Source organism: Callithrix jacchus, chromosome 6 (genome assembly GCF_049354715.1).
Source record: "Callithrix jacchus isolate 240 chromosome 6, calJac240_pri, whole genome shotgun sequence".
In the NCBI taxonomy this organism is placed as follows: Eukaryota; Metazoa; Chordata; class Mammalia; order Primates; family Cebidae; genus Callithrix; species Callithrix jacchus.
In genome coordinates this window covers 59468727-59485649 of record NC_133507.1, presented here as the reverse complement: position 1 = coordinate 59485649, position 16923 = coordinate 59468727, and the positions used below count along the sequence as shown (strand labels likewise).

General features: G+C 37.2%; 1 protein-coding gene across 10 annotated transcripts in view; it reads left to right on the top strand.

The window, feature by feature from the left end:
* The window catches only part of UBR3 (ubiquitin protein ligase E3 component n-recognin 3), a 271060-nt gene that overhangs the window by 226755 nt on the left and 27382 nt on the right, over positions 1-16923 (top strand). For all 10 annotated transcript variants that reach the window (XR_013518889.1, XR_013518888.1, XR_013518887.1 and 7 more), the window contains one exon: positions 4025-4128. Coding sequence is in view for 7 of the 10 variants with exons in the window: in XM_054257546.2 (XP_054113521.1) it covers positions 4025-4128 (104 nt within the window). In the remaining 3 variants the exon portion in view is untranslated. The remainder of the gene's footprint in view (positions 1-4024; positions 4129-16923) is intronic.

Here is a 16923-nt window from a genome sequence, read left to right as displayed (position 1 = left end):
TGGATTTGGGGTGGAGAGTTCTGTAAATGTCTATCAGGTTTGCTTGTTTGAAGTCTGAGTTCAAGCCCTGGATATCCTTGTTAATTTTCTGTCTGGTTGATCTGTCTAATATTGACAATGGAGTGTTAAAGTCTCCCACTCTTATTGTGTGGGAGTCTAAGTCTCTTTGTAAGTCATTAAGAACTTGCCTTATATATCTGGGTGCTCCTGTATTGGGTCCATATATATTTAGGATCGTTAGCTCTTCTTGTTTTATTGATCCTTTTACCATTATGTAATGTCCTTCTTTGTCTCTTTTGATCTTTGTTGCTTTAAAGTCTATTTTATCAGAGACGAGAATTGCAACTCCTGCTTTTTTTTTGCTCTCCATTTGCTTGGTAAATCTTCCTCCATCCCTTTATTTTGAGCCTTTTTGTATCCTTGCATGTGAGATGGGTTTACTGGATACAGCACACTGATGGGTTTTGGTTTTTTATCCAATTTGCCAGTCTGTGTCTTTTGATTGGTGCATTTAGCCCATTTACATTTAGGGTTAATATTGTTATGTATGAATTTGATACTGCCATTTTGATGCTAGCTGGCTGTTTTGCCTGTTAGTTGATGCAGATTCTTCATTTTGTTGATGCTTTTTAGTATTTAGTGTGATTTTGGAATGGCTGGTACGGTTGTTCCTTTCTATGTGTAGTGCCTCTTTCAGGAGCTCTTGTAAAGCAGGCCTGGTGGTGACAAAATCTCTGAGTACTTGCTTGTTCGCAAAGGATTTTATTTTTCCTTCACTTATGAAGCTCAGTTTGGCTGGATATGTAATTCTAGGTTGTAAGTTCTTTTCTTTAAGGGTGTCGAATATTGGCCCCCACTCTCTTCTGGCTTGTAGAGTTTCTGCTGAGAGATCTGCTGTGAGTCTGCTGGGCTTCCCTTTGTGGGTGACCCGACCTTTCTCTCTGGCTGCCCTTAGTATTTTCTCCTTCATTTCAACCCTGGTGAATCTGATGATTATGTGCCTTGGGGTTGCTTTTCTTGTGGAATATTTTTATGGTGTTCTCTGTATTTCCTGGATTTGAATGTTGGCCTGCCTTGCTAGGTTGGGGAAATTTTTCTGGATAATATCCTGAAGAGTATTTTCCAGCTTGGATTCGTTCTCTTCATCACATTCTGGTATACCTATCAAATGTAGGTTAGGTCTCTTCACATAGTCCCACATTTCTTAGTGACTTTGTTCATTCCTTTTTGCATTTTTTTCTCTAATCTTGGTTTCTCATTTTATTTCATTGAGTTGATCTTTGACTTCTGATATTCTTTCTTCTGCTTGGTCAATTCGGCTGTTGAAACTTGTGCATGCTTCGCAAAGTTCTTGTGTTGTGTTTTTCAGCTCCTTCAATTCATTCATATTCCTCTCTAAGTTGTCCATTCTTGTTATCATTTCCTCGAATTTTTTTTTAATCTTTTTTTAAGGTTCTTAGTTTCTTTGCATTGATTTAAAACATGTTCTTTTAGCTCACAAACGTTTCTCATTATCCACCTTCTGAAGTCTAATTCCGTCATTTCGTCACAGTCATTCTCCGTCCAGCTTTGTTCCCTTGCTGGTGAGGAGTTTTGGTCCTTTGTAGGAGGCGAGGTGTTCTGGTTTCAGGTGTTTTCCTCCTTTTTGCGCTGGTTTCTTCCCATCTTTGTGGATTTATCCACCTGTAATCTGAGTAGTTGCTGACTTTTTGATTGGGTCTCTGAGTGGACGCCCAGATTGTTTACTTGGTTTCCTCCTACCAGTCTAGCCCCTCTACTGTACGACTGCTGAGGTCTACTCCAGGCTCTGCTTGTCTGGGGTACACCTGTAGCAGCTGCGGAACAGTGAGGGATGCTACCAGTTTCTTTTTCTGCTATCTTTGTCCCAGAATGATGCCCGCCAAATGTCAGTGTGATCAGTCCTTTTTGTGGTGACTCTTTGGATATACAGGGGTCAGGGAGCTGCTTGAGGAGACAGTCTGTACTTTATAGGAGCTTAAGTGCTGAGCTGTGAGCTCCGTTGTTCATTCAGGGCTGTTAGGCTGCTACGTTTAAGTCTGCTGCAGCAGAACTCATAAAACCCCTTTTTTTCCTCAGATGCTGTGTCTCGGGGAGTTGGGGCTTTATGAGTGTCTATTGCACTGTCCTGCCCAGCTAGGAGGCAGTATAGTCACTATTTGCCTGTCGAGGCTCCGCCCTGCTGGTGTGGGGTCCACCCTGTTGCTGCGGGCTCTGCCCTGCTGCCGCCGCGGTCTCCGCCCCGCTGCCATGGGCTCCGCCCTGTGGCGGAGTCTCTCTGTTATGGTGGGTTGCCTCGGCAACGGCAGGCTGCATCAGCAATGGGAGTGTACCTTAGTAGGGGCCGATTGCCTCGGTAATGGCAGACGCCGCTCCCCCACCGAGCTGCACCGTCCTGGGTTCAGCTGTGCCCGCAGTGAAACTCTCCACCCAGAGCATTTCGAATTGCTGTTTTTTTGTCCTTGTGGGGGTGAAACCCACTGAGCCTGCTCACCTGGCTCCCTGCCTCAGAGCGCCTTTTTTTTTAAGTTGAATGGTTGACTCTCTCCCAGGTGTTTCAGTCGCCTGCTGTTAGGGCACCGGGATCTGTGTTATTTCCCTTGCAGCGACCCACTGCGCTAGCTCAAACGCCACTTCCCAAGAATCTCCTGGTCTGGCTCACTGTCCAAGTCCCGTTTAATCAGATGGATATGCTAATCTGCCCTCCCAAGTCTCAGATTGCCGGTTTAACAGGGCACCCAGACCAGTGCGTTTTGTGTGGAGTGTTGCGGAGTGCCGCTGCGCTGCGGTGCCGGCGGAAGCAGCCGCACTAGCCAAAACAGCTGCGCTGGTGTCCCGTGTCTCTCCTACACCTGGGAATTTCCTTGTTCTGTGGACAACAAAGATCCGTCTGGAAATGCGGCTTTGACTCACCTTCTGCATGTTCACTGAAAGCTGCAATCCTGGGTTGTTCTTACCGTGCCATCTTGAATCGTGTCTATGGTGTACTTTTTAGAATTTATTTTTTGTAGAGACGGGAATCTCACTCTGTTGCCTAGGTGGGTCTCGAACTCCTGGTCTCAAGTGACTTTCCCACCTCAGCCTCTTATGCCTGTTGGGATTACAGGCATGAGACACCACATCTGTCCCTATTATAGTGTATTTTAAGCTCTGCTTTGGTTATTTTCTTTTTGAAACTTTGCATATGTTAAAGATTTTATTTGAATTTCATTAGTTATAAAGTTGAAATATTTTGTTTATTTTATTATTAATTTTGAGACAGGGTCTCACTTTTTCACCCATGCTGGAATGCAGCGGCACAGTCACAGCCCACTGCAGCCTCAACCTCCTGGGTTCAAGCCATCCTCCCACCTGAGCTCTCCAAGTAGGCACACACCACCAAGCCCTGCAAAATTTTTGTATTTTTTGTAGAGGCAGGGTTTTCACCATGTTGTGTGTGTGGTCACAGACTTTTCAGGTGATCTGCCTGCCTCAGCCTCACAAAGTACTAGGATTACAGGCATGAGCCACTGTGCCCAGCTGAAACAACATTTTAATAAGAGAAATTAACCATACCTTTTCAACATGAATTGATTTGGAAACCGTACCTTTCTTTTTGTAATAATGTGAAACTTACTTATTTGTTAGTGCTAAGTTTGTGATAAGTATTCTATAAGCCGCTCCATTTGTAGTGAAACTAATTCTTTCATTCTCTATTTAATGCTTTATTTAATTTCTGTAATCTAAGAGATCAGACTCATAATCAAGTTAATGTATCCTAATTGTTTACTTTGATAACACAACACATTTTCTATGTATTTTTTTTCATGTTAGAGTCAAGGGAAGATGAGTCTAATAAAATGTAATTTTTGGGCAACATATGACACCTAGGGTTTTTTTTTTGAAAATTTTTTGGCTGTTTATTAAAGTTTTTATTTCTGTTCCATAGATATATATGTAACATATAAAATACATTAGAAATAGAAGATACACAGTACTATCTAAAGTGACTACATTTTTCTTTTAGGCTGGGAAATGAAGAACAACAGCCTGAGGTTCCAATTCTTTATCATGATGTAACATCCCTTTTGCTCATCCAGATCTTAATGATGCCACAACCCTTACGCAAAGGTATGTCTTTTTTATTCAGATTCTTTGATTATATACTGTATGTTTTGAATATTGTAGAAATTATAGAGACAAATAGGCTGAGTGTAGTGGCTCACGCTTATAATCCCAGCACTTTGGGAGGCTTAGGCAGGCGAATTGCTTGAGCCCAGGAGCTTGAGACCAGCCTCGGCAATAGAGTAAGATGCTGTCTCAAAAAGAGAAAGAGAAGTAAATATAGCAGTAAGTCTGATGGATATTTTTTTGTGGTAATAGCAGACAATGTTTTTTTCTTTTATTAGTAAATAGTAATCGTAGCTAAAAATATGACCATGAAAAAGTGTTTTTTAAAATTCTTGTGAGTCTGTTCTTTTCAGTGTTTTAGTCACTAAGAGGTAAAGACATGGGGAAAACACTCTGAATATGGTTTAAAAAATTGAAGTGATGATACAAATAAAAATTTGAAAAATAGAGCAAACTGTCAGCCTTAGTGCCTTTATCATATCTGTATGCATACATATTTGATATAGTAGTAATTGTAGAGTTATTGAAAATATAGTCTGATTTTAAGTTAGCATTAATATAACTTTATTAATAATTAATATTAATAACATTAGTATTGTATTAGCAACATTTTAATTATTGCTCCTTGAACTTTGTAGTTTTCACTTGAAGACAACATTTAAAATATGCTATCAGATAGTTAACATCTTCTGTATTAGAAAACTAGTTTTATTTTGTGTAACTATTAAAAATTACAGTAGAATGAACATCTGTGGGTGTAGAAAAGCCTTATTCCTGAGGAAGACATTGTTTGTATAAACTCTAGCTTGATCTTTGATAAATCCTTTTACCTAAGGATATGAAATAATCATTTAAACATATAGATAGGCAAATTATGATATTTCATGCAAATTATGACATTCTGTAAAAAGTAAAACAATATCATTAATAAACAAGCATAATAATAGCACTGAGTTTTGAACTAATATTTTTTAATTGTGAAATTCACATAAAACTTACTATTGAAGGAATTTAAAAATGTACAACCGAAGTGTCATTTAGTATTGTTCCAGAACATTTCATCAGCCTCAAAGGAAACTGTATGCCTATAAGCAGTCACTTTCTTATTTTCTCCTTCTTTAAATAACATATTTTAAATATTTTGAAGAACCCCTAGAAACCACTAATCTGATTTCTGTCTTCATGGATTTACCTATACTGGATATTTCATATTAATGAAATTATACATTATATTGCATTTTATGTCTGGCTTCTTTCACTTAGCATCTTTCAAGGTTTATCCATGTTATAGCATGTATTAGTACTTCATTTATCTTGATGGCTTAGTAATATTCCATTGTATGGCTGTACAACATTTTGTTTATCCATTCATCAGTTGAGGTTATTACCACCTTTTGGCTATTGTAAATAGTGCTGCCATGAACATTCATATAGAAGATTTTGTTTGAGGCCAGGCGTGGTGGATCACTTGAGGCCAGGAGCTCACAACCAGCCTCTCTCTGCTAAAAATACAAAAATTAGCCCGGGATGGTGGCACACACCTTTAATTCCACCTACGTGGGAGGCTAAGGCATGAGAACCTCTTGAACCTGGGAGGTGGAGGTTGTAGTTAGCTGAGATCATACTATTGCGCTCCAGCCTGGGTGAAAGAGTGAGACTTTGTCTCAAAAAAAAAAAAAATAAATAAAAAAAGATTTTTTCTTTAACACGTTTTTTCTTTCTTGGGGGATGTATAGCTGGAAGTGGAATTGCTGGAACATATGGTAATTCTGTTTAACTTCTCATATTTAACTGCAAAACTTTAGATATTTTTGAATGTTACTTTTTTGGGGGTTAGTCTGTGTCTACTAATTTAATCATTTGTGTATAGAGCTTAAAAACTAAACCTGTTAAATAGTCTCATGAAAACTAATCTCTTTGTAAAATTAGTTTCAAATTCTTTAGGCTTTTTGTGTCACTTTGGTTAGTTTTTCTTGGTCTAGGGAAACAGTTGCCTTGGATCAGGCTGGTTTACTCCTGATTGTACTCTTCTAATCATATTAGTAGCATTACGTTTTGAAATACTTAAAAAATTACTTTGTTTTATTATGTCTTCAAAATATTTAAATATGTTATTTAAATATACCTTTTACTTATAAGCTTAGTTATTACATAAACCTGAAAAGCTAAAAGAGAAGGAAACTTGGCATAGAGAACGAATTTTGTTTCTATAATCAATATTTAATCTAAAGAGAAAAATATTTTAGTTAAGAGTAAAAAACTTGTTGTGTCTGTCTGAAAGCTATAGCTGGTGCATCGTCCTTCTTGTTAGAAGTCACTGTTGGCACTAGCTTTCAACAGAAGGCAAAGTTCATGTTGAAAGAGGATACAATACACGAATTAACCAAACCTAGTAAATTTAATTCAGTAGAAACAGAGTCAAGAAACGATATTCTAAAGTGAGTAAAGAAAACTGATATGTTAATATGTTAATAATGGCTAAATAATAGAATAAATTTAGGAAATCATCAATGTAAAAAGGTATAATACTGTAAATAATCATACCTTAAAGTAATATCATTAAAGAAGAGTTTCTTGGTGAACAAATTTAATAAGCAAATTTTATAAATTCATTGCCTAATTCAGTTTAAGAAATACTTAATAAGTACCTACTGTGTGCCAGGTTGCTATGCTTCTTTGCCAAGTGCTGGAGACATAAAGATGACTAAAACATGGACTTTGCCTTTGGGGAACCAAATAACTAGGTATTTAGCAGTCACTTCATTTACCTGTAGTTAGAATTGCTTTTAAAACTTGTGTATTCAATGATTTCTTAAAATTTTAAAATAATTTAAGATAGGATTATCTTGAGATTGGATTATACTGCTGTCAAACACATTATATAATATTTTGCTAGCTGTCATTGGGGTGATGAATTCCTCTTAGAATTTAGGGTCAGACAAAAAAATGCCATTCTTTCACACTTGAGAATGGATAGAGGCCTTTAATTGCTAGGAAGTTCAGAGCTTAATTATGTTAATTTTCCACAGACAGGATTTTTTTTTTTTTTGAGGGGAGGTAGAGAGTTGACTAGGGGAGATAGAGTTGTTAATATGAATTTTTCTTCTCCACTCCCTTTTGATGTAAGAGTTAATAGTTGGTGGTCTTTTTTGTGACAGTGTTTTTTTTTTATAAAAATGTGTACTATATAACTGTTTAAGTTATTGGTTGTTATCAGAAGAGAAAAGAAGAAGGCAAATTGTACTGTTTAGACTTACTAGAATGTTAAATGCTTCCTATGGTTTTATCTGAAAAATATGTGGGTGCAGAAACCTACCTACATACCTCTTAAATTTTTCGATGCTTAGCATTGTCACCAGGTTAAAAGACCTTTCTATGCCACTTATCTCATCAGAAGCTCAAATTAAATATATTAAAAACAAGTTTTTTTTTCTTGATCTCTTATGTTCTTGGATCTTATCTTTCATAATACCCATCGCAACCCTGGCCTCTAAAGAATAAACTCAGAAGCAACTTCTGATACATCACTGTTTTCAGGTATTTGTATTTAGTTCTTTATGTACAAGAGGAAAGATTTATAACTTAGGTCAGATTTGGCTATATATAATATAAAAGAAAACAAAATAACACAGTAGCTTAAATAAGATACTGCTTGTTTTTGTTTTTGTTTTTGTTTTCTATGTAGAAAGAAGTGTAAAAGTAGTCAGGCCAGATGCTTCTACTTCACAGCACCGGATTCTTTATGGTATGGCTCTCATCTCCCTGTGCCAAGGTAGCTGCCAGAGTTCCAGTCATCACAGTCTAGTTTAAGGCAGCAAGATGAGAGTTAAGAAAGGAATTTCACATTCTTTTTTAAGAAGTCCTCTTAGAAAATTCACAGAAAATTTACAATTATTACCTCTCAGGCTAAAATAGTTTCTTCTTTTTGAACCTCCAGGATTTAAGACATAAAATCATCATCCTTTTTAGGGTGTGTGTTAGATTATTTTCATGCTGCTGATAAAGACATACCTGAGACTGGGCAATTTACAAAAGAAAGAATTAATGAACTCACAGTTCCATGTGACTGGGAGGTCTCACAATCATGGCAGAAGGCAAAAGGCACATCTCACATGGTGGCAGACAAGAGAATGATAGCCAAGTGAAAAGGGCTTCCCCTCATAAAACCATCAGATCTCATGACTTATTCACTACCACGAGAACAGTGTTGGGGAGCTGCCCCCATGATTCATTTATCTCCCACTGGGTCCCTCCCACAACTTGAGGGAATTATGGAAGCTACAATTCAAGATGAGATTTGGTTGGGGAGACACCCAAACCTTATCAGGGAGGATCAGTTACCCAGGTTTGGATCGTGTTGCTGTTTTTGAGGAGCTTCACAAATATGTTCTTAACCATGCTTTGTAGGATACAGACTCCAAGATTCTATAGCGCGTCTGCGACCAGTGATTATAGAATATCTCTGCTTCCAACATTTCCGTAAGCAGGGCCCACAAAAGAGAGCTTTAATGCTGCTTATTATTTTCCATTGACTTTAAGAAAGAAAATATCTCGGGCCGGGCATGGTGGCTCACGCCTGTAATCCCAGCACTTTGGGAGGCCGAGGCAGGTGGATCACGAGGTCAGGAGATCGAGACCATCCTGGTTAACATGGTGAAACCCCGTCTCTACTAAAAATACAAAAAATTAGCTGGGCATGGTGGCACATGCCTGTAATCCCAGCTATTCAGGAGGCTGAGGCAGGAGAATTGCCTGAACCCAGTAGGCAGAGGTTGTGGTGAGCCAAGATCGTGCCATTGCACTCCAGCCTGGGTAACAAGAGCGAAACTCCGTCTCAAAAAAAAAAAAAGAAAAAGAAAATATCTCAAAGTTTTGCTTTGTTTTAAACCAAGGGCTTTAAAAATAAACTATTTACAAGCATACATTACAGTAAACAGCAGAGTTTAATGAACTGCTCCCCCACCCCCCCCAATCAACTCATGGCCAGTCTTGTTTTATTTATATCCTCACTTATTCCTTTCTCCTTCCCACCTGTGGTTATTTTGAAGCAAATTCCAGATTGCATATCGTTTTATCTATAAAGTCTTCAGTATGTATCTCTAAATGATAAGGATTGTTTCAGTAAACATAAGCATAATGTGAACACAGTTGAAAATGCATAATTATGTCTAAATATCCATAAATATCCCCTCAGTCCATCAGTGTTCATAGTTGCTTCTTGTAAATGATTTTTTTTTCTTTTATTTTGGAAACAGAATCTCGCTCTGTTGCCCAGGCTGGAGTGCAGTGTCACGGTATCTTGGCTCACTGCAACCTCTGCTTCCTGGGTTCCAGTGATTCTCCTGCCTCAGCCTCCTGAATAGCTTGGATTATAGGTGCCTACCACCACACCTGGCTAATTCTTGCATTTTTAGTAGAGACTGGATTTCACCATGTTGGCCAGGCTGGTCTCGAATGCCTGACCCCATGATCCACTTGCCTCGTCCTCCCAAAGTGTTGAGATTACAGGGATAAGCCACTGCGCCAGGCCTGTAAATGATTTTTTTATAGTTGGTTTATTTGACTTAGGATCCAAAAAAGATCTACACATTGGATTTGGTCGTTACATTTCTTTTAAGTCTGTGGGTTGCTTCCTTCCTCCTTGCATTTTATTTGTTGAAGAATATGGGTCTTTTTTCCTTTAGAACTTCCTGTAGTCTCTGTTTTGCTAGTTGTACCGCAATAATATCATTTAAATAACATGTTGTTCTGTCCCTGTGTGTGTCTTACAAATTGGCAGATATATTTAGATGGAATTAGTTTTTTATTTCTTTTTGCAAAAATACTTCATGAATAATGTTAAATACTTTTATCAGGAGATATAATTTCCAGTTGTTTCTCTTTATGTGACAGTAGAAGCTATTGATTATTCTCTAGATTTATTTCTTAATTATTTCATTTGTTAAATGGAATTCTTAAAACTAAAATTTTTTCCTATTTGTTTTTCCTTTTTGTTTACACATTGGTAAAGTTGATATAGGAAAGGCAGGTTAAATGCTTGATTTTATTTACTAGTTCAGAAAAATGACCTTTTTTTAGCATTCTCCAAAGTTGATTGCTTTTTTTTCTTTTAGTATTATGAATTCTTGGATTTTAATATATTTAGTAGTGTCTTTCAATCCTATAGTAAAATAATAACTATTTAAACACTTTAGGTTGGCTTGTATCCTATTGATATAACCCCAACAATCTTTGATAGCTTCTTCAGACCAAGGCTTTATTTTTTTAAATTTTGGGGGGATAGGGTCTTGTTCTGTTGCCCAGGCTGGAGTACAGTAGCACAGTTATAACTCATTGCAGCCTTGATCTTCTGGGCTCAAGCAGTCCTTCTGCCTCAGACACCTGTGTAGTTGAGACCACAAGTGCACACCACCATATTTGACTAATTTTATTTTTTGTAGAGATGGGGGGGGCCTCACTTTGTTGCCAGGTTGGTTTCGAACTCAAGGCTCAAGGAGTCCACCTGCATTGGCCTCCAGAAGCTCTGGAATTACAGGCATGAGCCACTGTGCCAGCCTAAGACCAAGGCTTTTTAAAATGTGGTTTGAGAGTTTATTAATAGGCTTCAAGAAATCCACAAATCTTCTAAAATGGTGAAGAAAAAATATTGTATGTATATGTGCATTTTTTTCTGAGTAGTTTTATAGCTCTTAACAGATTTTCAAAAGGATTTTGACCTCTAAAATTTAGTTATTTGTATATTATCCTAGGGACTCCTGGCCATAGGCAAATATAATTTGTAGAATCAGCAGATTACAGTGGGATGAGAAATGAGAAGGAAGTGAGAGAATTGAGAAATTAAACAGAGAGATATTCCAGGAGAGAATGGAGGAAGAAAACAGAAGTCGTACATGATGTACAGTAGTCCTGCTTACCCCCTTTCACTTTCTATGGTTTTAGTTACCAGTGGTCAACTTTGGTCCACAAGAGTAAATGGAATATTCCAGAAATAAACAATTTATACATTTTAAGTTGCATGCCATTCTGAGTACTACAGCGAAATCTTGTGCTGCCTTGTCCCTTTCTCTCTGGGAAGTGAAATCATCTATTTGTTTAGTATATCCACAATGTAGATGCTACCTGCTCATTAGTCATTTAGTAGCCATCTGGACTATCAGAACAACTGTTGTGGTATCACAGTGCTTATGTTCAAGCAACTCTTATTTTGCTTAATAATGGCCCCAAAGCACAAGACTAGTGATGGTGGTGAGAAATAAAAATAAAATCTTAAGCTCCCCAACTGAATAGAAACCCATCTTGGCCAAGGAAACCCCAGAGCAACCTTAAAAACTGAGTTCCCAGCAATGAGGATGGGAGGTCATTCACACCTCAGTGTGCCCCTCCCTTATTAACCTTTAATCAGAATTATTTTGTAAGGTATAAGCAGAAACCACATCTAGGAAACAAGAAACAAAGGGCTCATTCTTTAATCACATTTAGCCAGTCATCTGGGGTTACAACCGAACTCCCCTCTCCCTCTTTGGAGCATCGCAATACATCCCTACCCTAAAACTGACCAGCATCTCTGAACTGGTTTTGGCTAACCCATGAAGGAAGTTCAGTGAGGGTTTTTAATGTCTTCTTCTAATTCACTTTCTAATGTCAGAGGGCTGAAACCTCCACCCTGGGATCATGCTATTGCCGCCATTTTTTGAACACACAACTCATGAAGAGGCATGAAGCTAAATTGCATATGTGCCTGTTTCTTCTTTCATAAATATTCATGGCTCTTCCTATAGCTTATCGAATATGTACACTGAGCTACCCTGTTCAGCATAAATTCCTGACCTTCCTCAAAGGACTTGCTCTTGGCTTATGCTAGAGGCTGTGATTCCCACCTTGCTGATGGTTAACTACAGGATGCAACCTTTTATGAGAAATAAAGCTCTCCTTTCCAAACTTGTAAACCTTGTGATTCTTCAGTTGACACTGGCAATTTGGATATGCCAAAGATAAACTAAAGTTCTTAAATCTTTTAAGTGAAAAGGTGAAAGTTCCCAACTTAATAAGAAAAGGAAAAAAATTGTATGCTGAGGTAACTAAGATCTTTGGTAAGAATGAGTCTTCTATCTGTGAAATTATGAAGAAGGAAAAAAAATTTGCACTAGTTTCACAATCACACCTTAAATAGCAAAAGTTATGGCCATAGTACAGTAAGATATTTTGAGAGAAAGATCACATTTTCATAATTTTTATTATATTATTATAGTTGTTCTATTTTATTATTATTGTTAATGTCTTATTGTGCCTGATTTATAAATTAAACTTTATCATAGGTATGTATGTACAGTTGACCCTTGAACAACACAGAAGCTAAGGGTGTGGTCCCCCTTTACTTCTCCAGTTCCTAACCCCCTCCACCGTGCAGTTGAATATCCGCGCGTAATTTTTGACTTCCCAAAAACTTAACCACTAATAGCCTGTTGTTGACCAGAAGCCTTACAAATAGCACAGTCAATTAATACATAATTTGTGTGTTATATGTAGTGTGTACTTTATTCTCATGATAAAGTAAGCTAGAGAAAAGAAAACATTACGAAAATCATAAGAAAGAGAAAATATGTTTACTACTCATCAAGTGGAAGTGGCTCATCCTAGAAGTATTCATCTTTGTCATCTTTATGTTGAATAGGCTGAGGAAGAAGAGGAAGAGGAAGGGTTGGTCTTGTTGTCTCAAGGGTGGCAGAAGTGGAAGAAAATCCTTATATGAGTAGACCTGCACAGCTCAAACCCATCTTGTTACATAGTACTGAGTTACAGTGTTCAGAATTATCCACAATTGCAGACATCGTCTGGGGTCTTGGAGTGTATCTCCTTAGGATAAGGGGGGATTACTATTACAAAGGGTTATTTTTTATTTTTAAGATAGGAGAATTATGAGCATGTTTAAATGTTTGCCATTTCTCCATTCTTTACTTAATAACTCATGATGGTCCTTTACCTTATGTTGCCCTTTCCTAGAAGCCTTTCTATTGGTTCTTCTCATTTCCAAAATAACTTTTCTGTGATTCTGTTTTGATACTTGTCTGACTTGTCTGATTTTCTTTAATGTCTCCCTCTCCAGACTGTCAGTTCCTCCAAGACTAGCACCATCTTATATGTATCCCTAATGCCTACCTTTATATCATATGTTCAATAAATGCTTTAGGGATACAGTGGGTGTGTTAAAAATACAGTAGTCTTAGTTTCTGGTAAATTGCTTATTTTGTTTTAAAATTCAAGAAATCTATTACTTTCATTTGAATCTTTAACACTTATATTGTGATCACGTCTATATAATTTTTTTTTAGAGTGTTGGCAGTTTATCGGGCTCAGAATTCAATTGTCTGAAGTATACTCAAAGGACCAGCATTAACTACCCTATTAGTTGTTAGATGAACTTGGTATCTTTTCTTGGTTCTATGTTGATTAAGGCAAATGAAGTCTTATTAAACTGGATTCTTCACTCATCAAAGAGAAAATAGACTTGAGTTTGTCACACAGAAAAACACAACACAAATTGATTTTTCTTGTAGACTAGACTTTTTAGAGAGAGTCAGAGCACATGTAGTTAGTAACTCTAAATGATAAAAGGTAAGACTAAGATGATTTGATGTCTGCATGTGGTATATGCAAAGTGCTTTATGGAAGCAGTGGAATAGTATATATTTTTACAAAACATTTTAATGGTGATAGGAACAGAATAAAATGTCTAATACCTTCTTCAGATCATGTCCTGTTTACTTGTGTGCTCATCCCCTAGGGATTTTGTTATTTTAGATATACTCTACCTTGTCTTAAAAAAAATTCCAGATAGTTTACTTCTAAGGCATTTCAAGTAAGTATTGATGTTCCTTTCAACCTCAGGTATTTTGATAGTGTTTTTTTATTGTTGTTGTTGTGTTTAAACACATTGAGTTAGAGTAGATGTCCAATCCTTTTTTCTTCTTTTTAAGTTTTGATAATTGTATTTGAAGGTCTTTGTTCTCTGTTTTAATGTTGGTAGTTAGCAGCCTGTAGGCCTAATATAAACCTCATGTGAGAGATTCCTTGTTTTTCTAGGTCCCTAAAAGATGTCGGTCTTACACATGGCAAGCATTCAATAAATAAATATTTGTTAAATGAACAAGTGAATGTGAGAACTTACGCTTAAGCTTTGACTTTAAATTGCCAGTTAACGAACAGTCATCTATTGGTATCCATGGGAGACTAGTTCCAGGACCCCCTGCCAATGCCAAAATCCACAGGTGCTCAAGTCCCTTTCATAAAATGGTGTAGTATTTGCACAGAACCTATGCATATCTTCTCATATTCTTTAAATCGTCTCTTGATTACTTAGAATACCTAATACAATATAAATGTTATATAAATCGTTGTTATACTGTATTGTGTAGGGCATAATGAGAAGAGGAAAAAGTCTGTACATATTCAGTACAGACACAACCATCCATTTTGTTTTCTTCCAAATACTTTTGATCCACGTTTGGTTGAAGCCATGGATAAGGAACCTACAGGTACAAAGAGCTGACTGTATTTTTTTAAATGATGATAATCAAGACAGACAAATGAACTAAAACCAGAAATTAGTACTTTTCTATGATGAAAAGCTAAAACTATAGTGGCTATTGTTTCTTTTAGTACATTATTTCTATTTTATTATTTTATTTTGCTTTTTATAGTGTATTGTATTTTTTTTTTTTTTTGGAGACAATTTCACTCTTGTTGCCCAAGCTAGAGTACAATGGCACCATCTTGGCTGACTGCAACCTCTACCTCCTGGGTTCAAGCGATTTTCCTGAATCAGCCTTCCAAATAGCTAGGATTACAGGTACCTACCACCATGCCTAGCTAGTTTTTTGTATTTTTAGTTGAGATGAGGTTTCACCAGGTTGGCCAGGCTGGTCTTGAACTCCTGACCTCCGGTGATCCACCTACTTCAGCCTCGCAAAGATCTGGGATTACAGGCATGACCCACTGTGCCCGGCCAAATTACTTCTTTTTAGTAAAAGAAAAATATGTGTGTATAGTTTAAGAAGAAGCTATACATGAGTGATGTTTTTACACAATATTAATGACTCTCTGGTTAGGATGTTTTTGTTTGTGCATAATAGACAAATTCTTTCATGTCTGTCAGTTATTAAAATATGTAATTAAATGATGGAAATACTTTATTTTGATGGCACCATCCTTTCCTGGTTCTTTTATCTCTTTTTGTACTCATTTTCAGGCTCTTTTTAAATTTCTTCTTTCTCTTATCATTCTTTGAATTGTTCTTCAATTCCTGTCCTTTTCCTTAACAATTTTATCTTCTTTCCCATAACTTTAACTACACCTATTATCTGATGATTCCCAAATCTCTAGCTTTAGACTACAACTCTCCAGTGAGTTCTGGACTTGAATTTTGAGACATGCCTCAAACCCAGTATATATAATGTTAATATTCCTTATATCCACATCTGCTCTCATCCTCTCCTTTACTTTTTAGTCAATGCTACTACCATCTATGAGATGCCACCATCACCTCTACCTCCAAAGGTCCACCAAATCCTATAATTTCTGTCATATAAATATTTCTCTAACTTGACTCATTCTGATGGTTGACTCATTGTTCTTCCTTTGTTCTGGGCATCCTGAAACTGTATGGAGGTTCCTCAAAAAACTGAAATAGAACTACTCTGTGATCCAGTAGTCCCACTTACGGGTGTATATCCTAAGGAAGTAAAAGAAGTATCTTAAAGAGAAATCTGCACTCCAGTCCCATGTTCATTGCAGCTTTCATCACAATAGCCAAGATATGGAAACAACCTAAGTGTCTGTCAGTGGATGAATAAATAAAGAAAATGTGGCATATAAGTACACTGGGATATTATTTAGTCTTAAAAAAAGAAGGAAATCTTGCCATTTTGACAGTGTGGATGAACCCATAGGACGTGTGCTAAATGAAATAAACCAGTCACAGAGAGAGAACTACTGCATGATCTCACATATGTGTAATCTAAACAAGTCAAAATAGAGAGTAGGAGGTTCACATGGGACAGGGAGTTGGGGAAAATGGGAAGATGTTGGTCAAAGGGTATGCACTTTCAGTTATAAGATGAATTAGTTCTGGAGATCTAATATACACCATGGTGACTATAGCTATAGTATTCTCTAGTATACTTAAAATGTACTAAGAGAAGAGATTTTACATATTCTCAGCACACACACATACATACAGACACATAACTATATGGGATGATTAATATGTTAATTAACTTAATTGTGGCCATCATTTCACAATGTGTGCTTATATCAAAACTACATTGTCTACCTTCAATAATATAATTTTTGTCAATTATAACTCAGTAAAGCTGGAGGAAAAATAAAAGATCATTCTGGCTAGAATAAGGAAAGTAGATTGCAGGGAGCTGAGAGGTGATACAGATAAACTACTGTGCTGAAAAGAATTAACATAGAAGTCCTTTGAAAGGCCTCTTGCAAGGTTAGGCCTTGACTGGCCTCTGGGAACTTGGATTTCAGGAGGCGTCCCATTCCCAGAATTGATACGAGTGGCACGCTATGCCTAAACTGTTTGTACAGAGTGTGGTTTATGCTGAACATACCTGCTTTCCTCTTGAGAGTCTGGAATTTTTATATGTCAGGAAGAGAGTGCCTGCATGACCAGTAAAAACCTTGGGCACTGAGTCTCTGATGAGATCCCCTGGTATCCATTTCATACATGCTGTCACAGCTTGTTGTTGCTGGGGGAGTTTAGCACATACTGTGTGGTTCTACTGG